Genomic DNA, 23,041 nt, shown 5'->3' on the forward strand with positions numbered 1-23,041 from the left:
CAACAAACCCAGACAGAGTTTAGCAATACGTCCGGCTACCCCCTCTCACTCTTTCACTCACACTCCCTCTCTTTCTATCTCTCTTTCTCTAGCGCTCTCTTTCACTCACACAAATTCTCCAACCACCTCCACTCTCCCCATTCTCTATACTCCACTATTAGGTTAATTCTCCCTCTTCACTCACTCTTTCATTTTTCCCTCCCTCTTTCTCTTTCTCTCTCTCTCTTTCGCTTTCTTTCTCTGTCTCTCTGTCTGTCTGTCTGTCTGTCTGTCTGTCTGTCTGTCTGTCTGTCTCGCTCTCTCTCTCTCTCTCACACTCTCTCTCTGTTTTGTCACTAAGCTTTTCAGTGACCAACACTGGACTCATGCCCACTCACTTGTCCCCCTTTGCATTCTTCCTTTCTTTCTCTTTTGGCTCTCTCTCTCACTCAATCACTCTTTCCCTCTCCATCTCTACTTTACTGAGACCTAAACTGCTACTTTGAATGATAGAGGGGACCCAGTGTGTAACGCACACACTCTGAGCTAATTTAGAGAGCTGTAGCAGGTTGGATCAGGAGCCCCTGTCTCTCTTTCTATCTCTCTGTCTGTCCGCTCATCTGTGGTTGTGTATGGGAGAGGAAGGCTAACATGGACTTGGTGGGTCTCTCTCTGCCTCTATTACTTGTGTTTTGGCAATGGACAACTACCACAGGCGCCACCGGTAAGACCTACATCAGCCTTAAGATGGTTTGTTTTGGTTATTGTTTGTTGTTGTAGTAGTACACTCTTGGAAAAAAGGGTTCCAAAAGGGTTCTTCAGTTGTCCCCTTTTTGGTTTCAGGTAAAACACATTTTGGTTCCAGATAGAACGCCTTTGGGTTCCTCTGTGGAACCGAAAAGTGTTATTCAAAGGGTTCTCCTATGGGGACAGCTGAAGAACCCTTTTGGGTTCTAGATAGCACCTTTTTTTCTTAGAGTGTAGCGGTGGGGTTAGTGGTGGTGGTGGTGCCGGTGGAGGTTGAAGAAACTAGTAGCAGTAGTAATAACAGTAGAATAGTGGCAGTAGAATCAGTAGTTGAACATTTTGAACAAGGAACAGTATAGTGGTAGTTCAGATATACTGTATATAGTAGTTCAGATATACTGTATATAGTAGTCCAGATATACTATATACAGTAGTTCAGATATTCTGTATATAGTAGTTGAGATATACTGTACATAGTATTTCAGATATGCTGTATATAGTAGTTGAGATATTCTGTATATAGTAGCTGAGACATACTGTAAATAGTATTTCAGATATACTGTATCTAGTAGTTCAGATAGCAGCATACCACCCTGCATACCACTGCTGGTTTGCTTCTGAAGCTAAGCAGGGTTGGTTCTGGTCAGTCCCTGGATGGGAGACCAGATGCTGCTGGAAGTGGTGTTGGAGGGCCAGTAGGAGGGACTCTTTCCTCTGGTCTAAAAAAAATATCCCAATGCCCCAGGGCAGTGATTGGGGACACTGCGTAGGGTGCTGTCTTTCGTATGGGACGCTAAACAGGTGTCTTGACTCTCTGAGGTCATTAAAGATCACATGGCACTTATTGTAGGGGTGTTAACCCCAGTGTCCTGGCTAAAATCCCATTCTGGCCCTCAAACCATCACGGTCACCTAATAATCCCCAGTTTACAATTGGCTAATTTCTCCCCTGTAGCTATTCCCCAGGTTGTTGCTGTAAATGAGAATGTGTTCTCAGTCAACTTACCTGATAAAATAATATAGTAGTTCAGATATACTGTATATAGCAGTTCAGATATACTGTATATAGCAGTTCAGATATACTGTATATAGCAGTTCAGATATACTGTATTTAGTAGTTCAGATATACTGTATATAGCATATATATTTTTACAGAGATATCATTTCACTTTTCAATGACACCTGTTCATATTGAAAATGTCACTTGCTGACAATATATTGAATCATTTGGTGAATGTAATACTGAATATAATTGTTGATAACTGCTGTAATGTGTTGTTGTGAGAATGACAATGAAGAAACGTGATTTTATTTCCCCTCTTTCAGTGACGTACTGGACGTACACGGGTAAGAACATCTCTCTCAATAACCTAAAGGCCTTCAAGTTGATTTATAACTATGCTATTATAACTCATAAAGTAAGTGTGGATCACAGTAGGAATATTATCCCTGCCACTAAACACTACACAAATACAACAGTACAGTCTCTGTCTGTCATTTATACATCAGCTCACCTACTGTACGCTCTCTCTCTCTCTCTCTCTCTCTCTCTCTCTTTCTCTCTCTCTCTCTCTCTCTCTCTCTGCATGGGAGAAACAGAAACGAGGAGTTGGGGATGGAGAGAGGGAGGGAAATGGGGGTGCAGAAGAGGGAAAGAGAGCTAGAGAGGGGGAGGAAAACGAGAGAAGTGGCAGGTGCACGAGGAGGATGAAGAGTTTGAAAGACGTGTTTCAGCAGCATTGTTACGCCACACAATAACCCTGTGTGTTAGTTGTACTGTCCAGGCTGAGGCACACTGCCTGCCTATCATGTGGACAATGACACTGTAGACCTGAATGGCCCTTAGTGAATGCATACAGAGTGGTAGGTTCACACAGAGCTTTTCCATTCACATAAAGTACAGAAGCGTACAGTATGTCCTCTAACCAGAGCCTGTGTCCAGGGCTAGCTGGCATCACCACACGGTGATATTTTTCTCTCTCTATAGGACGCGATATACTGTTAAAGTAAATGGTGATGTGGGAGTTGTGTTGTGTTGGTGTGTGTGAGGCGATCTGTGTGAGGCGATCTGTGGCTGGCTCGCTCACAGGCATTGCGGCTCTTTGTATGGCATTTTTTTTTTTGTGTGTGTGTGTGTGTGTGTGTGTGTGTGTGTGTGTGTGTGTGTGTGTGTGTGTGTGTGTGTGTGTGTGTGTGTGTGTGTGTGTGTGTGTGTGTGTGTGTGTGTGTGTGTGTGTGTGTGTGTGTGTGTGTGTGTGTGTGTGCCCAGCTAGCACATTTGGTTCCTTGGAAGTTGTGGGAACGTATGTTTTTGGTTTGACATTGGTTATGGGAACGATGCCATATGTTTTCTGACAAGTAAAACGGAATGTTTTTTAAACGTAAGTGAAAATGTTGCCTGTTCTGGGAAAGTTTATTTTATGTTGCAGGGAGGTTCTGATAAAGTTTTACTCTGGTTCCTTCCCACTGGGCAAAAACTGGTTGAGTCATCAACATAAGGGCATTTCGTTTTTTTTTTACCCAACTTTTAACCTAAATCCAATAAAAATGTTTTGTTGATTTCATGTTTAATTCACATTAGTTGGCAACTCAACCAAATGTAAATCAAAACTAGACGTCCAAAAATGAATGTTGCAACTGCTGATTGTGCCTTTAAAATATTGAAATACCAAGAAAATAATGTTTTTTGTGAAGTTCCTTAAATGCGCTGAGAACGATCCAAAGCTAAGCAACTATCCTGCACCATTCCCAGAAAGTTGTGGGAAGATTGTATGCAAAATAACCATATTAATAACTGTTATAACTGTTTTAAACTGGGTGGTTCGTGCTCAGAATGCTGATTGGTGTAAATCCGTGGTATATGAGACCGTATACCATGGGTATGATATTTTTTTTACTGTTCTAATTATGTTTGTAATCAGTTTATAATAGCAATAAGGCACCTCGGGATTTTGTGGTATAGTTGCCTAAGAACAGCGCTTAGCCATGGTATATTGGCCATATACCACGCCCCCTCGGGCCTTATTGCTTAATTTTACCATGGCATTGTTGAATACTTGTTTTTGATTGTCTTGAAAGGCTTCTTGTAATTGTGCTGGTTTGAGTCTAAGTTGTGCTCATGCCCCTGTCCTTTACTACCATCACCCCTCTCCTCTGTTCTGCCTACTCTCAAATTCAAATTCTTTCTCTTGCTTGTCACTCTCTTTTTCAGATGTTCCATTCTCTACATGTCCTTTCATTATTCCACCTCTCCGACCCATTCTCCTGTCTTCCCTCAGTCTCTCTAGTCTGAATCCCCTCTAGCCCTGTCTCTCTCTTTCTCTCTGTCCCAAGAATGTTTCTCTGTGCACCCATCAGTCTCCCTCTCTCTGCTCCAGTTTCTCTCTCCCCTCCAATTAGTCATGAGGAAGGATGTTTGTGTGTGTGTGCGCTCACCACTGTGAATATAATACACTACCTCATCATGCACGCATGACTGACCACTGACTTTACACTCCTGCATACACACACTCTCTCTCTCTCTCTCTCGCTCTCTCTCTGTCTGTCACACACACACACACACACACACACACACACACACACACACACACACACACACACACACACACACACACACACACACACACACACACACACACACACACACACACACACACACACACACACACACACCAGCCAGTATTCTAATATTCTGATACTCCATACAGATGTAGGATCTTAATTTGACCAGTATTGTTGTAGCAAAGTAATCCTGCAGCAACAAGATTTTAACTTTTAGTCCATAATATTGTTTGACCGGTGGTTAGGCTATTAGCTGGACAAAAGTATGTTACAGTACATGAAAAGTGCAACGCTACCTTCAGAAAGTATTCATACCTCTTGAAATATTTTTTTCTCACCCATCTACACATAATAATACCCCATAATGACAAAGTGAAAACATGTTTTAAGAAATTGTTGCAAATTTATTGAAAATGAAATACCGAAATATCTCATTTATATAAGTATTGAGTCAATACTTTGTAGAAGCACCTTTGGCAGCGATTACAGCTGTGAGTCTTTCTGGGTAAGTCTCTAAGAGGTTTCCACACCTGGATTGTGCAACATTTGCCCATTATTCTTTTCAAATTCTTAAAGCTCTGTAAATTGGTTGTTGATCATTGCTTGACAACCATTCTCAGGTCTTGCCATAGATTTTCAAGTAGATTTAAGTCAAAACGGTATCTCTGCCACTCAGGAACATTTACTGTCTTCTTGGTAAGCAACTGTAAGATTCTGTAGATTTGACCTTGTGTTTTAGGTTATTTAGGTTATTATCTCCCACTGTCTGGTGGAAAGCAGACTGAAATACATTTTCCTCTAGGGGGGGGGGGGGGGGTCCAAATAGCCTGGGTAGCCATTTGATTAGCTGTTCAGGAGTCTTATGGCTTGGGGGTAAAAGCTGTTTAGAAGCCTCTTGGACCTAGACTTGGTGCTCCGGTACCACCTGCCGTGCGGTAGCAGAGAGAACAGTCTATGACTAAGGTTGTTGGAGTCTTTGACCATTTTTAGGGCCTTCCTCTGACACCGCCTGGTATAGAGGTCCTGGATGGCAGGAAGCTTGGCCCCAGTGATATACTGTGTGATATACTGTACTGTACTGACACTACCCTCTGTAGTGCCTTGCGGTCGGAGGCCGAGCAGTTGCCATAACAGGCAGTAATGCAACCCATCAGGATGCTCTCGATGGCGCAGCTGTAGAAAGTTTTGAGGATCTAAGAACCCATGCCAAATCTTTTCAGTCTCCTGAGGGGTAATAGGTTTTGTCGTGCCCACTTCACGACTGTCTTGATGTGCTTGGACCATGTTAGTTTGTTGGTGATGTGGACACAAAGGAACTTGAAGCTCTCAACCTGCTCCACTGCAGCCCCGTCGATGAGAATGGGGGTGTGCCCGATCCTCTTTTTCCTGTAGTCCACAATCGCCTCCTTTGTCTTGATCACGTTGAAGGAGAGGTTGTTGTCCTGGCACCACAATGCCAGGTCTGTGACCTCCTCCCTATAGTCTGTCTCATCATTGTCGGTGATCAGGCATACCACTGTTGTGTCATCAGCAAACTGAATGAGGGTGTTGGAGTTGTGCCTGGCCGTGCAGTCATGAGTGAACAGGGAATACAGGAGGGGACTGAGCACGCAACACTGAGGGGCCCCAGTGTTGAGTATCAGCGTGGCGGATGTGTTGTTGCCTACCCTTACCAACTGGGGGCGGCCTGTCAGTAAGTCTAGGATTCAGGTGCAGAGGGAGGTGTTTAGTCCCAGGGTCCTTAGCTTAGTGATGAGCTTTGAGGGTACTATGGTGTTGAACGCTGAGCTGTAGTCAATGAACAGCATTCTGACATAGGTGTTCCTTTTGTCCAGGTGGGAAAGGGCAGTGTGGAGTGCAATAGAGATTGCATTATCTGTGGATCTGTTGGTGCGGTATGCAAATTGGAGTGGGTCTAGTTTTTCTGGGATAATGATGTGAGTCTGTGCGTGTGTGTGTGTGTGTGTGTGTGTGTGTGTGTGTGTGTGTGTGTGTGTGTGTGTGTGTGTGTGTGTGTGTATATAAGAGTGTTTGTGTGTGTACCATATATGTGTGTGTGTCTCGGTGTGTGTTCGTCAGGGTGATGATGCTCATTGGTCATTAGTAAGAGCAGGTCAAGTATAGAGGGGGAGTGTGAAAGAGAGGATGAGCAGAATGATCCCCAACGTATCTTCTGTTTTCCACAGAAAATGGTCATGTAATAGGTCAAGAGGTCAATATGAAATGTTACAAAAGAAAAGGCCCGCTGACTGACTGGCCATGCTTAATGTGTGTGGTACATCACTGATAGAGTCCCAAGATGTGTCATGTTTTGGTCACTCTCTTCCCTTCTCCTCCCCCTCAGGTTCAGTAGGCCAGTCCAAGTGGGCGGATTACTTCCCAGACTGTGGTGGTAAGGCCCAGTCTCCGGTTGACGTGGAAACGGTCCAGACCCAGTATGACCCCTGCCTGGGCCCTCTTACCCCCCTCGGTTATAGCCAGCACGGCAACAAACCCTTCAGCCTCTACAACAACGGACATACAGGTAACTACAGCAACCATGCTGACTCCATAACTAATAACATACAGGTAACTACAGCAACCATGCTGACTCCATAACTAATAACATACAGGTAACTATAGCAACCATGCTGACTCCATCACTAACATCATACAGGTAACTACAGCAACCATGCTGACTCCATCACTAACAACATACAGGTAACTATAGCAACAATGCTGACTCCATCACAACAACATACAGGTAACTACAGCAACCACGCTGACTCCATCACTAACAACAGCCATACAGGTAACTACAGCAACCATGCTGACTCCATCACTAACAACATACATACAGGTAACTACAGCAACCATGCTGACTCCATCACTAACCACATACATACAGGTAGCTACAGCAATCATGCTGACCCCATCACTAACAACATACATACAGGTAACTACAGCAACCATGCTGACTCCATCACTAACAACATACATACAGGTAACTACAGCAACCACGCTGACTCCATCACTAACAACATACATACAGGTAACTACAGCAACCATGCTGACTCCATCACTAACAACATACAGGTAACTACAGCAACCATGCTGACTCCATCACTAACAACAGCCATACAGGTAACTACAGCAACCACGCTGACTCCATCACTAACAACATACATACAGGTAACTACAGCAACCATGCTGACTCCATCACTAACAACATACAGGTAACTACAGCAACCATGCTGACTCCATCACTAACAACATACATACAGGTAACTACAGCAACTATGCTGACTCCATCACTAACAACATACAGGTAACTACAGCAACCATGCTGACTCCATCACTAACAACATACATACAGGTAACTACAGCAACCATGCTGACTCCATCACTAACAACATACAGGTAACTACAGCAACCATGCTGACTCCATCACTAACAACATACATACAGGTAACTACAGCAACCACGCTGACTCCATCACTAACAACATACATACAGGTAACTACAGCAACCATGCTGACTCCATCACTAACAACATACAGGTAACTACAGCAACCATGCTGACTCCATCACTAACCACATACATACAGGTAACTACAGCAACCATGCTGACTCCATCACTAACAACATACATACAGGTAACTACAGCAACCATGCTGACTCCATCACTAACAACATACAGGTAACTACAGCAACCATGCTGACTCCATCACTAACCACATACATACAGGTAACTACAGCAACCATGCTGACTCCATCACTAACAACATACATACAGGTAACTACAGCAACCATGCTGACTCCATCACTAACAACATACAGGTAACTACAGCAACCATGCTGACTCCATCACTAACCACATACATACAGGTAACTACAGCAACCATGCTGACTCCATCACTAACAACATACATACAGGTAACTACAGCAACCATGCTGACTCCATCACTAACAACATACAGGTAACTACAGCAACCATGCTGACTCCATCACTAACCACATACATACAGGTAACTACAGCAACCATGCTGACTCCATCACTAACAACATACATACAGGTAACTACAGCAACCATGCTGACTCCATCACTAACAACATACAGGTAACTATAGCAACAATGCTGACTCCATCACAACAACATACAGGTAACTACAGCAACCACGCTGACTCCATCACTAACAACAGCCATACAGGTAACTACAGCAACCATGCTGACTCCATCACTAACAACATACATACAGGTAACTACAGCAACCATGCTGACTCCATCACTAACCACATACATACAGGTAGCTACAGCAACCATGCTGACCCCATCACTAACAACATACATACAGGTAACTACAGCAACCATGCTGACTCCATCACTAACAACATACATACAGGTAGCTACAGCAACCATGCTGACTCCATCACTAACAACATACATACAGGTAACTACAGCAACCACGCTGACTCCATCACTAACAACATACATACAGGTAACTACAGCAACCATGCTGACTCCATCACTAACAACATACAGGTAACTACAGCAACCATGCTGACTCCATCACTAACAACAGCCATACAGGTAACTACAGCAACCACGCTGACTCCATCACTAACAACATACATACAGGTAACTACAGCAACCATGCTGACTCCATCACTAACAACATACATACAGGTAACTACAGCAACCATGCTGACTCCATCACTAACAACATACAGGTAACTACAGCAACCATGCTGACTCCATCACTAACAACATACAGGTAACTACAGCAACCATGCTGACTCCATCACTAACAACATACAGGTAACTACAGCAACCATGCTGACTCCATCACTAACAACATACATACAGGTAACTACAGCAACTATGCTGACTCCATCACTAACAACATACAGGTAACTACAGCAACCATGCTGACTCCATCACTAACAACATACATACAGGTAACTACAGCAACCATGCTGACTCCATCACTAACAACATACAGGTAACTACAGCAACCATGCTGACTCCATCACTAACAACATACATACAGGTAACTACAGCAACCACGCTGACTCCATCACTAACAACATACATACAGGTAACTACAGCAACCATGCTGACTCCATCACTAACAACATACAGGTAACTACAGCAACCATGCTGACTCCATCACTAACAACATACATACAGGTAACTACAGCAACCATGCTGACTCCATCACTAACAACATACATACAGGTAACTACAGCAACCATGCTGACTCCATCACTAACAACATACAGGTAACTACAGCAACCATGCTGACTCCATCACTAACAACATACAGGTAACTACAGCAACCATGCTGACTCCATCACTAACAACATACATACAGGTAACTACAGCAACCATGCTGACTCCATCACTAACAACATACATACAGGTAACTACAGCAACCATGCTGACTCCATCACTAACAACATACAGGTAACTACAGCAACCATGCTGACTCCATCACTAACAACATACAGGTAACTACAGCAACCATGCTGACTCCATCACTAACAACATACATACAGGTAACTACAGCAACCATGCTGACTCCATCACTAACAACATACAGGTAACTACAGCAACCATGCTGACTCCATCACTAACAACATACAGGTAACTACAGCAACCATGCTGACTCCATCACTAACAACATACAGGTAACTACAGCAACCATGCTGACTCCATCACTAACAACATACAGGTAACTACAGCAACCATGCTGACTCCATCACTAACAACATACAGGTAACTACAGCAACCATGCTGACTCCATCACTAACAACATACAGGTAACTACAGCAACCATGCTGACTCCATCACTAACAACATACAGGTAACTACAGCAACCATGCTGACTCCATCACTAACAACATACAGGTAACTACAGCAACCATGCTGACTCCATCACTAACAACATACAGGTAACTACAGCAACCATGCTGACTCCATCACTAACAACATACAGGTAACTACAGCAACCATGCTGACTCCATCACTAACAACATACAGGTAACTACAGCAACCATGCTGACTCCATCACTAACAACATACATACAGGTAACTACAGCAACCATGCTGACTCCATCACTAACAACATACATACAGGTAACTACAGCAACCATGCTGACTCCATCACTAACAACATACATACAGGTAACTACAGCAACCATGCTGACTCCATCACTAACAACATACATACAGGTAACTACAGCAACCATGCTGACTCCATCACTAACAACATACAGGTAACTACAGCAACCATGCTGACTCCATCACTAACAACATACAGGTAACTACAGCAACCATGCTGACTCCATCACTAACAACATACAGGTAACTACAGCAACCATGCTGACTCCATCACTAACAACATACATACAGGTAACTACAGCAACCATGCTGACTCCATCACTAACAACATACAGGTAACTACAGCAACCATGCTGACTCCATCACTAACAACATACAGGTAACTACAGCAACCATGCTGACTCCATCACTAACAACATACATACAGGTAACTACAGCAACCATGCTGACTCCATCACTAACAACATACAGGTAACTACAGCAACCATGCTGACTCCATCACTAACAACATACATACAGGTAACTACAGCAACCACGCTGACTCCATCACTAACAACATACATACAGGTAACTACAGCAACCATGCTGACTCCATCACTAACAACATACAGGTAACTACAGCAACCATGCTGACTCCATCACTAACAACATACAGGTAACTACAGCAACCATGCTTTCTCTCCATCACAGTGGTGGTTCCTCTCCCAGGCTGGATGGGTTTAGGGGGGCTGCCCTGGCAGTTCACGGCCGTCCAGATGCACCTGCACTGGGGCAACGGAGCCCCGGAGGCCGGGGGCAGCGAACACACCATCAACGGTCAGAGCTCCGCTGCAGAGGTGAGGGACTGTGTGTTTGTTTGGAGGGGGGTGGGGTGTGGGGGGTGTTGGTGGGTGAGGTTTTGTAAGCCTGCATGTGTAAGGACATGCATATGTGCCATGCTGTATATCCAGGCAGATTGCAGTATTAAGCACTTCAGTTGAAAAACCATACTATAATATCATTAAATATTATACAGAAACACTAAACAGCCATCTAGACTCTTAGTTAATCTGGTTAACACTAGTCATAGTTGGAGAAAACAAACTTGAAAATAAAGGTTATTGGAGAACAAGTGTTTGAATGATGTTAATTAATTGGGGAGTGGAATTAAATCTGATTGAAATTGTTATAAAGACTTCAGGATTAGAAAGAATGCCAAATAAAAGCCTCTCAAACACCTACAGTATACATAGGAAGGGGAACCAACTTTCTCAGGTTGGCAGTGTATTTACTGTACCTCAAAAACACACACTTTTGGAACTTGAAACACTGTCCAATTCTCTGTAGAACATGCAGTGGATCTGCAAAAATGGGTGGAGAGGTAATGGAGTGAGGGATGGAGACAGAGAGACAGAGAGTTTGGATGAATAAGTCAGATCCTGTCCATCTGCTACTGAACAGGTATGCCAACAGAAAGAGAGCGAGAGGGAGGGACAGAGAGAGAGAGAGAGAAAGAGAGGGGGGCAGTGAGAGAGAGAGGAAGAGAGAGAGAGGGAGGGACAGAGAGAGAGAGAGAGAAAGAGAGGGGGGCAGTGAGAGAGAGAGGAAGAGAGAGAGGGAGGTACAGCGAGAGAGAGAGTTTGTGAGAGTTTGTGAGAGTGAGAGTTTGAAAACATGAAGGAGAGGCTCCCTGCTCTGGTTACACACTATTACATAAAGACAGACAATTAGTCTTTATCTCTCCACCCTCCCCTACTCCCTCCCTCTCAGAGATGTTCAATGAGCCAGCATATCCCCCCTCCCTCTCTCGATTACTCTCTCATTCCCTCACTCTCTTTTTCTCCCATCTGAACGCTATGTAAACGAATGTAGCAGCACTTTTCATTCAAACTCAAGAGGGATTTTCTAAAGATTAGACACTGCCACGCACACACACGCACGCACGCACGCACGCACGCACGCACGCACACACACACACACACACACACACACACACACACACACACACACACACACACACACACACACACACACACACACACACACACACACACACACACACACACACACACACACACACACACACACACGCTAACCATGTTCCCTCTCTGTGTAGTTGCATGTGGTGCACTACAACTCAGAGCTGTACCCTAACATGTCAGTGGCTATGACCCAGCAGGATGGACTGGCAGTCCTGGGAGTCCTCATAGAGGTAGGACTATTACATCAACTAACTGACAATCACACCAACCACTGGAGACATTACATACTTCAAAAAAGTTGTATTTGTATTCTTTACAATAGGTTACAAATTCCCTTTATTTACGTTTTATTTCTTCAGTTGGAAAATCTACACATCAGCAGATTAGTAAGAAAGGCTTTGTGAATGTATAGTAAAGCCTGCACACTTGACCTAAAGGGAAGATGTGTCACCATCGTGTTTAGGTGAAAGAGAGGACCAAGGCGCAGCGTGATATAAATACATCTTCTTTTATTGGAAGAAGAAAACGAACACTAATACAAACTAGACAAAAAACAACAAACGACCGTGAAGCTACAAAACGAAAGTGCAGACACAAGCAACTAACGTCAAGACATAGTCAATTACCCACAACCTACCTAATGCCTATGGCTGCCTTAAATATGGCTCCCAATCAGAGACAACGATAGACAGCTGTCTCTGATTGAGAACCATTCCAGGCAACCATAGACTTACCTAAACACCTACACTGAACACAACTCCATGAACTCTACAAAAACTCCCTAGACAATACAACCACCCAAGACGAGACAAACACACACAAACATCCCCCATGTCACACCCTGACCTAAAATAATAAAGAAAACAAAGATATCTAAGGCCAGGGCGTGACAAGATGTGTGATCTGTCAGACAGGTGAGGAGGCTAACCAGGCCTTTTGGAACATTCTCAACTACCTGGGTCACGTCAGACATGCAGGTGAGACAGCTGTTAATTATGATTTACCTTTATTTAACTAGGCAAGTCAGTTAAGAACAAATTCTTATTTTCAATGACAGCCTAGGAACAGTGGGTTAACTGCCTTGTTCAGGGGCAGAACGACAGATTTTTACCTTGTCAGCTCGGGGATTGGATCTTGCAATCTTTTGGTTATTAGTCCAACGCTCTAACCACTAGGCTACCTGCCGCCCCAGGTAGCTTAATCAAAGTACACCTTAACCAATCAGCATTACTACTACAGCTACCTTCTAGAAATGTTACCAAGACTACAGTAGTTTATGGTGATTCTCTGATTTCTTATGGAAGTGCCAAACAGCACCACTATGTGCCCCCAGGAGTCTCCTCTAACTTTCATCTGTCCATCCACCCCTCCATTCCTCCCTCCGTGGTCAGGTCAGAGTGTGTCCATCCCAGCCTTTGATGTCCAGTCCCTCCTGCCCTCTGACCTGGGGCGGTACTACCGATACAATGGCTCCCTCACCACTCCTCCCTGCTTCCAGAGTGTCCTCTGGACCCTCTTCACAGAGACCGTCAAAATCTCACACACACAGGTGAGGGAAGGTGTGTGTGTGTGTGTGTGTGATGGTGATATACTTATGCTTGAATTCAAAGCATCACTATGTCCTCCGCTTCTTTTCTCCCCCTCTTCCCTCTTGTCTTCCTCCTCTTCACAATCTTTCCTCCTCTCTTCCTCCCCTCTTTATGTCTCTCTTCCTCTTCTCTTCCTCCTCTCTGTCCTCCCTTCTTCCTCAGCTGATGAAGCTGGAGACAGTGCTGTATGCCAGTAAGGAGGACGCTGACCGCGTCGTCATGCAGGACAACTACCGTACACCTCAACCACTTAACGACCGGACCATCCTCTCATCCTTCCCATTAGGTCGGGGGGAGGGGTTCTCTAACACAACCTGTCTGACCCTCAGAACACAATGAACCCCATGTCCCATTCAGGAAGACAGGTGTCAGAGAGACTGGCATAATGCTAACATGTTAACAGCAGCAGGGCAAGTGCTAGCCTCGTACCTAACAGCAGCATCAGCAGGAAGGGCATGGGGCGGGCTAGCCTCGTACCTAACAGCAGCATCAGCAGGAAAGGCATGGGGCGGGCTAGCCTCGTACCTAACAGCAGCATCAGCAGGAAAGGCATGGGGCGGGCTAGCCTCGTACCTAACAGCAGCATCAGCAGGAAAGGCATGGGGCGGGCTAGCCTCGTACCTAACAGCAGCATCAGCAGGAAGGGCATGGGGCGGGCTAGCCTCGTACCTAACAGCAGCATCAGCAGGAAGGGCATGGGGCGGGCTAGCCTCGTACCTAACAGCAGCATCCGCAGGAAAGGCATGGGGCGGGCTAGCCTCGTACCTAACAGCAGCATCAGCAGGAAGGGCATGGGGCGGGCTAGCCTCGTACCTAACAGCAGCATCAGCAGGAAGGGCATGGGGCGGGCTAGCCTCGTACCTAACAGCAGCATCAGCAGGAAGGGCATGGGGCGGGCTAGCCTCGTACCTAACAGCAGCATCAGCAGGAAGGGCATGGGGCGGGCTAGCCTCGTACCTAACAGCAGCATCAGCAGGAAAGGCATGGGGCGGGCTAGCCTCGTACCTAACAGCAGCATCAGCAGGAAGGGCATGGGGCGGGCTAGCCTCGTACCTAACAGCAGCATCAGCAGGAAGGGCATGGGGCGGGCTAGCCTCGTACCTAACAGCAGCATCAGCAGGAAAGGCATGGGGCGGGCCAGCCTCGTACCTAACAGCAGCATCAGCAGGAAAGGCATGGGGCGGGCTAGCCTCGTACCTAACAGCAGCATCAGCAGGAAAGGCATGGGGCGGGCTAGCCTCGTACCTAACAGCAGCATCAGCAGGAAAGGCATGGGGCGGGCTAGCCTCGTACCTAACAGCAGCATCAGCAGGAAGGGCATGGGGCGGGCTAGCCTCGTACCTAACAGCAGCATCAGCAGGAAAGGCATGGGGCGGGCTAGCCTCGTACCTAACAGCAGCATCAGCAGGAAAGGCATGGGGCGGGCTAGCCTCGTACCGTGACCACTAATAACATTTCACGAAACAGTATTAGTGGACACGGTGATGGGCTCTCAGGGTGGACAAGTGGAGGAAGGCTAGCGTTAAACACTAAAGAGAGGAATGTGGTGAGAACTGTGGGAATGTCAAGGGTTACTGACTGTTAAAGATGTGAATGAGATAGAGAGGGGGATAGAGGGGGCAGGACAGAGGAAAAGAGAGAGAGGGGGGGGGTTGAGGGAGTGATAGAGAGAAAGAGAGAGATAGAGAGAGAGGGGTAGTGGGGAAGAGAAAGAGGAGCTGTAAATGAGGGGGAGGTCTGTTTACGAGATGGCTGATTCGTTTTTGCAAAATCTCTTCTCTAAACACTGACACTGTTGTTGTCACATGACAAGAGAGGAAGAGAGAGAGAGGGAGTGAGAGAGAGAGGAAGAGAGATACAGAGAAAGAAAGAAAAGGAGAAATGGAGAGAGAGGGGGAGTGAGAGAGAGAGAGAGGAAGAGAGACAGAGAGAAAGAAAGGGAGAGAGAGAGAGCGAGAGAAAGGGAGAGCGAGAGAAGGAGAAAGGGAGAGCAAGAGAGAGAGAGCAGAACACAGACAAAGGAGAAAGAATTTGTGCAAAACTGATAGGGTGGCCTATGACAACACCATAGGAGGCTGGTGAGAGGAGGACGGCTCATAATAATGGCTGGGGTGGAGTGAATGGAATGGTATCAAACTCATGAAAACCGTGTGTTTGATATCATTCCATTCCGCCCATCCTCCCCAAATAAGGTAACACCAGCCTCCCGTGGACAACACTCATTCTAAAGACTACAGAACACACTGTAGACGTATGATCATTTCCCTGTAGTTCTACTGGTGGACAACACTCATTCCAAAGACTACAGAACACACTGTAGACGTATGATCATTTCCCTGTAGTTCTACTGGTGGACAACACTCATTCCAAAGACTACAGAACACACTGTAGATGTATAATAATTTCCCTGTAGTTCTACTGGTGGACAACACTCATTCCAAAGACTACAGAACACACTGTAGACGTATGATCATTTCCCTGTAGTTCTACTGGTGGACAACACTCATTCCAAAGACTACAGAACACACTGTAGATGTATAATCATTTCCCTGTAGTTCTACTGGTGGACAACACTCATTCCAAAGACTACAGAACACACTGTAGATGTATAATCATTTCCCTGTACTCCTACTAGATGTTGATTGAACATTAATTCCAACTGAATTATCGACTGCATAAACAAAGTAGCACAGCAGTATTTGTACATGAACCCTCTGTCATGACATCACGATCATGTCAAACCGTTATGATCATGTCAAGCCTGTTATTATGTAGGCCTTATGACAGACGTACAGGTAATAGGACAATGCTCTAAATAACATATTCCTTTTCCCACTTGCAGAATCAGTGAAGGTGTACACTGCAGGTAAGATGTGGACCTTCTTAGTTGATTCATTATTAGAGTAGGCCTCTGGTCAATGTCTATATTTTCATGTTTGATGTACTAGTTGGAATATTTCTCTGTCTGTCTCAGGAGAGATCACAGCGATAGTAATAGGAGCTCTGTGTGGCTGTGTTGGTCTGGCTGTCATCATTCGCTTCATAGTGAAGACTATACGGTAAGGCACTGAGCTGTTAAATGGGGTTTCTTAGCTTACTAGTCTGCCTGAGGGCTATTCTGTTTCTGATTAAACCAACTACAGCGTTATCTGAAGTAGAGAACAGTACAGTCAACCTGTCACGTTCCTGACCTGATTTCCTTTGTTCAGTCTTTGTTTAGTTGGTCAGGACGTGAGCTGGGTGGGCATTCTATGTTATGTGTTTCTATGTTTGGTTTAGGGTTGTCTGATTTGCCTGATATGGTTCTCAATCAGAGGCAGGTGTTTTACATTGTCTCTGATTGGGAACCATATTTAGGTAGGCTGTTCTCACTGTTTGTTTGTGGGTGATTGTTCCTGTTCGTGCGTTCATTGTTTTTTCATTGTTCACTTGTTCAGGACTGTAGCGTCGTTGGTTTCATTTTGTTTATTGTTTTGTTCATCTAGAAAAGTATTCTAATAAATATGGATACATACCACGCTGCATATTGGTCTGATCCTTGCTCCTACTCAGACGAGGAGGATTACAACGATTGTTACAGAATCACCCACCAACCATGGACCAAGCAGCATGGTAAGCAGCAGCAGCAGCGATGCCAGGAGAAATAGACTTGGGAAGAAATACTGGACGGTAAGGGACCTTGGGTTCAAGCTGGAGAGTATTGCCGCCCTCGTGAAGAGCTGGAGGAAGCTAAAGCCGAGAGGCGGTGGTATGAGGAGGCAGCACGGAAGCGAGGCTGGAAGCCTGAGAGTCAGCCCCAAAAATGTATTGGGGGGGGGGGCTAAAAGGGAGTGTGGCGAAGTCAGGTAGGAGACCTGCGCCAACTCCTCGTGCTTACCGTGGAGAGCGGGAGTACGGGCAGACACCGTGTTATGCGGAAAAGCGCACGGTGTCTTCTGTAAGTGTGCTTAGCCCGGTGCGGTACATTCCAGCTCCACGTATCGGCCGGGCTAGAGTGGGCATTGAGCCAGGTGCCATGAAGCCGGCTCAACGTATCTGGCCTCCAGTACGTCTCCTCGGGCCGGTGTACATGGCACCAGCCTTACGCATGGTGTCCCCATTTCGCCAACACAGCCCAGTGCGGGCTATTCCACCTCGCCGCACTGGCCTGGCTACGGGAAGCATTAAACCAGGTAAGGTTGGGCAGGCTCGGTGCTTAAGAGCTCCTGTACGCCTTCACGGTCCGGTATATCCGGCGCCACCTCCTCGCCCCAGCCCAGTACCACCAGTGCCAACACCACGTACCAGGCTTCCTGTGCGTCTCCAGAGCCCTGTTCCTCCTCCACGCACTCGCCCTGTGGTGCGTGTCTCCAGCCCGGTACCACCAGTTCCGGCACCACGCACCAAGCCTCCTGTGCGTCTCCAAAGCCCTGTGCGCCCTGTTGCTGCTCCCCGCACTAGCCTTGAGGTGCGTGTCCTTAGCCCGGTACCACCAGTTCCGGCACCACGCACCAGGCCTACTGTGCGCCTCAGCCGGCCAGAGTCTGCCGTCTGCCCAGCGCCGTCTGCGCTATCCGTCTGCCCAGCGCCAAATGAGCTGTCCGTCTGCCCAGCGCCGCCTGCGCTGCCCGTCTGCCCAGCGCCATCTGAGCTGCCCGTCTGTCCTGAGCCTTCAAAGCCGCCCGTCTGTCCTGAGCCTTCAGAGCCGCCCGTCTGTCCTGAGCCTTCAGAGCCGTCCGTCAGTCAGGAGCTGCCAGAGCCGCCCGCCAACCAGGAGCTGCCAGAGCCGCCAGCCAGCCATGACCTGCCAGAGCCGCCAGCCAGCCATGACCTGCCAGAGCCGCCAGCCAGCCATGACCTGCCAGAGCCGCCAGCCAGCCATGACCTGCCAGAGCCGCCAGCCAGCCATGACCTGCCAGAGCCGCCAGCCAGCCATGACCTGCCAGAGCCGCCAGCCAGCCATGACCTGCCAGAGCTGCCCCTCAGTCCGGAGCTGCCCCTCAGTCCGGAGCTGCCCCTCAGTCCGGAGGCGCCCATCAGTCCGGAGGCGCCCATCAGTCCAGTGGGGTTAATTTGGAGGGTTGCAGTTAAAAGGAGGCCACGAAAGCGGGTAGTGACTATGGTGGGGTGGGGGCCACGTCCACGACAGATGCCCACCCAGACTCTCCCCTATAGGTTCAGGTTTTGCGGCCGGAGTCCGCACCTTGGGGGGGGGGGGGGGGGGGGGGGGGGGTACTGTCACTTTCCTGACCTGATTTCCTTTGTTCAGTCTTTGTTTAGTTGGTCAGGACGTGAGCTGGGTGGGCATTCTATGTTATGTGTTTCTATGTTTGGTTTCGGGTTGTCTGATTTGCCTGATATGGTTCTCAATCAGAGGCAGGTGTTTTACTTTGTCTCTGATTGGGAACCATATTTAGGTAGGCTGTTCTCACTGTTTGTTTGTGGGTGATTGTTCCTGTTCGTGCGTTCATTGTTTTTTCATTGTTCACTTGTTCAGGACTGTAGCGTCGTTGGTTTCATTTTGTTTATTGTTTTGTTCATCTAGAAAAGTATTCTAATAAATATGGATACATACCACGCTGCATTTTGGTCTGATCCTTGCTCCTACTCAGACGAGGAGGATTATGACGATCGTTACACAACCAGATTTTTGTTGTGCAGGTTACCTGTGTTTATCATATGAAACTGTGGTATGCTTTGATCCAAAATGTCCTGGGTTTCTTTTTGTTTTTGGTGTCTCAATCTTCACATTTCTCTTGGCAGATTTTTCAAACACCTGCATAATGAAAGGGTCTTGGTAGAATCCTCCATAATACCTGATACCTACTGCATTCATGTGCAATACTACATGTTCATAAACCAAATAAATACTACTGCCAGTGTTCTCTGTGACAGGGTTCTAATTACAGGGATGTCTGGAGATGCTAGCCACGCCTATACTAAAAGTTTCACCCCCAAAAGTGTTTTGGCACCCCTTGAATTGTAAAGAAAAACATCAACGTGGGCATCCCCATCAGTGTACCTCCTAGTCAATGTGTAATTCCAACCCTGTTCAAAAATAACATTACTATGTTAACCACCAGTGACTGGTAGATTCCCTGGCCTATATGCTCAGGTCTAGGATCGGTTTGTTACTCCAATCCTCACCGTAACCATCAAGAGGTAAAAACAAAAAACTGACCTTAGATCAGTGCTCAGGGGCAACTTCATCCTCTACCGTCTGATTGTTGCTCTGACTGTGTGATAATTGCCCACTTCTTAATCGAACCTTTGTCCCTACTTTAGATTTAGAACCAACAGCCTCGCTTGCCAGGATTAATGCTAAAGACACATGGTTAGGAATGAGATCTGAGATGATTGGCTAGGTGTAAGGAATATGCCAAAAGGTTCACCCAGCCCACACCATACTGCCAATAACTATCTCATTATTTCAAATCTAGAAAACGTGCAGAGGAAAAGGATAAAGGGTCAGTTCGGGGCATGATTGTTGCCCTTTTAACATGATTCTGTCTGTGATGTGATCGTTTGTGTTTCCTGGTCACATGACACTGTGTTTTCATCACAACAGCTCCACCTCTAGCTGGGACGTCCTGCCCAGCGTCCGGCCCGCCCCCGTGCCCAGGTCACCAATCAGATTATGACCTTTGACCTTCACCCCTTTAACCCAAATCCCTGATTCTACTCCCCATCATCTGCCTTCTGTCCCTGGCTAGAGATCAACTCCTAGCACCCCTAAACGTTGGTGTGTAGCCTCCAGATCTGAAGAAAGCGCATAGATGTATCGTTAAAATTGAGCTCGTTTTACTTTTAGCCATTTTACTTACCAATCTAATTCCTTAAGATCTGCAAACACCAAGGTGTTTGGGGCTAGGAGTTGTGTTTGGACTGGGACTCTAGAAATTCCAACATCACGTGTTATCCTAAAGAATCCTAATCCCTTCCTGTAATCCTGTTATTCTAGGAAATTTCACAACTCATTTGTTTAAAGTAGATTGTTGTGTCTTTAAATCCAGTGTTGTACTAATATAGCACATTTTCTCCCTCTCAATAGCTTTTTAATGCTGTAACTTCCCACTGGGCACACACTGGTTGAATCAATGTTGTTTCCACGTCGACGTGGAATCGACGTTGAATTGTCGTCTGTGCCCAGTGGGTTCCTACGTCACACTCCTCTGTTGAGTCATTGATCCGTTCACTCCATCATTCCCTCCAAAACATTGATCAGGCATTATTCCTCACCTTTTGTCTGTCTCTGTATGTCAGTCTGTCTGTCAGTCAGTCTGTCTTTCTTTGTCAGTCTGTCTGTCTGTCAGTCTGTAAGTCAGTCTCCTCCATAACTTTATCCATTGTTGTCATTTGGTTCATTTACACATAGACATACCATTGGGATGTTTCCCAACAAGAACAAATCCATGCAGTTATTTAGTGTATCACTCTGCTGGATGGTTGAGTAAACTGCTACAAAATACAGTGCAAACAACAGGGGGAGTATGACATACAGCAGGATCAATGAGCTTTGATGCCATGTAGTTCCATTGATGAGTCGGACTGCCTGTGCCCTCTGACATGTAGGACTAAGGAGCCAGGGAAGGAGCTGAAACAGGACGTGGCCCTCAACATGACCTCTGAACCAGGAAAAAAATAAGATCCTGTCCCCTCCTCAGTCTGAGACCAATCAGAGACCTCCATGAATGACCCACCCCCCCCCCCCCCACCAACCACACTCCACCCTCCCTGTCAAAGGGCATGGATGAATGCCTCTATGGCTTTGGTCCAGAGGAGGCTGGTCGGAGGAGCTATGGGAGGACAGGCTCATTACAATGGCTAAAATGGAATGATGGAGCGGTATCAAACACATCAAACATATGGAAACCACATGTTGGACTACATTCCATTTATTCCATTCCAGCCATTACAATGAGCCTATAGCTCCTCCCACAAGCCTCCTCTGCTCTGGTCCATGTGTCTGTCTGCATGGCCTTTTGGGTGAATGCATGGTCTGTTATGGTCTACCTGTATGCATGGTACTCTTTTCCATCCACGTTCTGCCCTTCCTGTCCTAACTTCAGGGCCTCATGGGCACAGCTGGACTGCGTTCAGGATGACATCATCATTTGCAACTGCCATGCGAGACACACCTCCAAAAGAGAGGAAGGAATAGTAGAAACATGTCACACAATTTGTAATTGAAGACTGTATATTCCAAACCATGTGATTCTGAAATCAGCCCTGCACATTCCTTGCCAGTGGAAGGCCTGTGTGTGTGTGTGTGTGTGTGTGTGTGTGTGTGTGTGTGTGTGTGTGTGTGTGTGTGTGTGTGTGTGTGTGTTGTTGATGAGTGTGTGAGAGTGCAAGGGGAGGATTGTTGGTGTCTGGGTTGTGTATCTTGTGGTGTGTGTGTGTGTATAAGTGTGTGTTGCTTGTCTGAATTCAGCTGTAAATACAGTAAGCATCAAAATAAAGGAGTTGAATGACGATGTTGCTTGGGTCAGTGTGATGTTCACACTGGTGTAGTACACATGATGAACACTAGACACTGCTGTAGGACAAGTGGTGTAGTACACATGATGAACACTAGACACTGCTGTAGGACAAGTGGTGTAGTACACATGATGAACACTAGACACTGCTGTAGGACAAGTGGTGTGGTACACATGATGAACACTAGACACTGCTGTAGGACAAGTGGTGTAGTACACATGATGAACACTAGACACTGCTATAGGACAAGTGGTGTAGTACACATGATGAACACTAGACACTGCTGTAGGACAAGTGGTGTAGTACACATGATGAACACTAGACACTGCTGTAGGACAAGTGATGTAGTACACATGATGAACACTAGACACTACTGTAGGACAAGTGGTGTAGTACACATGATGAACACTAGACACTACTGTAGGACAAGTGGTGTAGTACACATGATGAACACTAGACACTGCTGTAGGACACGTGGTGTAGTACACATGATGTACACTAGACACTGCTGTAGGACAAGTGATGTAGTACACATGATGAACACTAAACACTGCTGTAGGACAAGTGGTGTAGTACACATGATGAACACTAGACACTGCTGTAGGACAAGTGATGTAGTACACATGATGAACACTAGACACT

At 46.2% G+C, this 23,041-nt stretch overlaps 1 protein-coding gene across 1 annotated transcript; it reads left to right on the forward strand.

Annotated features, from left to right (window-relative positions):
* Positions 1-93: 93 nt before the first annotated feature.
* LOC129837323 (carbonic anhydrase 14-like) lies at positions 94-21,628 on the forward strand. Its single transcript, XM_055903395.1, has 12 exons — positions 94-703; positions 2,052-2,072; positions 6,631-6,810; positions 11,080-11,225; positions 12,485-12,580; positions 13,261-13,327; positions 13,742-13,899; positions 14,102-14,225; positions 16,782-16,805; positions 16,914-16,998; positions 20,487-20,540; positions 21,491-21,628. The coding sequence occupies exons 1-12, from the start codon at positions 631-633 to the stop codon at positions 21,561-21,563; spliced, it is 1,101 nt and encodes a 366-aa protein (XP_055759370.1). The 5' UTR covers positions 94-630; the 3' UTR covers positions 21,564-21,628.
* The last annotated feature ends 1,413 nt before the right edge of the window (positions 21,629-23,041 follow it).

The sequence above is a fragment of the Salvelinus fontinalis genome, chromosome 38 (genome assembly GCF_029448725.1).
Source record: "Salvelinus fontinalis isolate EN_2023a chromosome 38, ASM2944872v1, whole genome shotgun sequence".
In the NCBI taxonomy this organism is placed as follows: Eukaryota; Metazoa; Chordata; class Actinopteri; order Salmoniformes; family Salmonidae; genus Salvelinus; species Salvelinus fontinalis.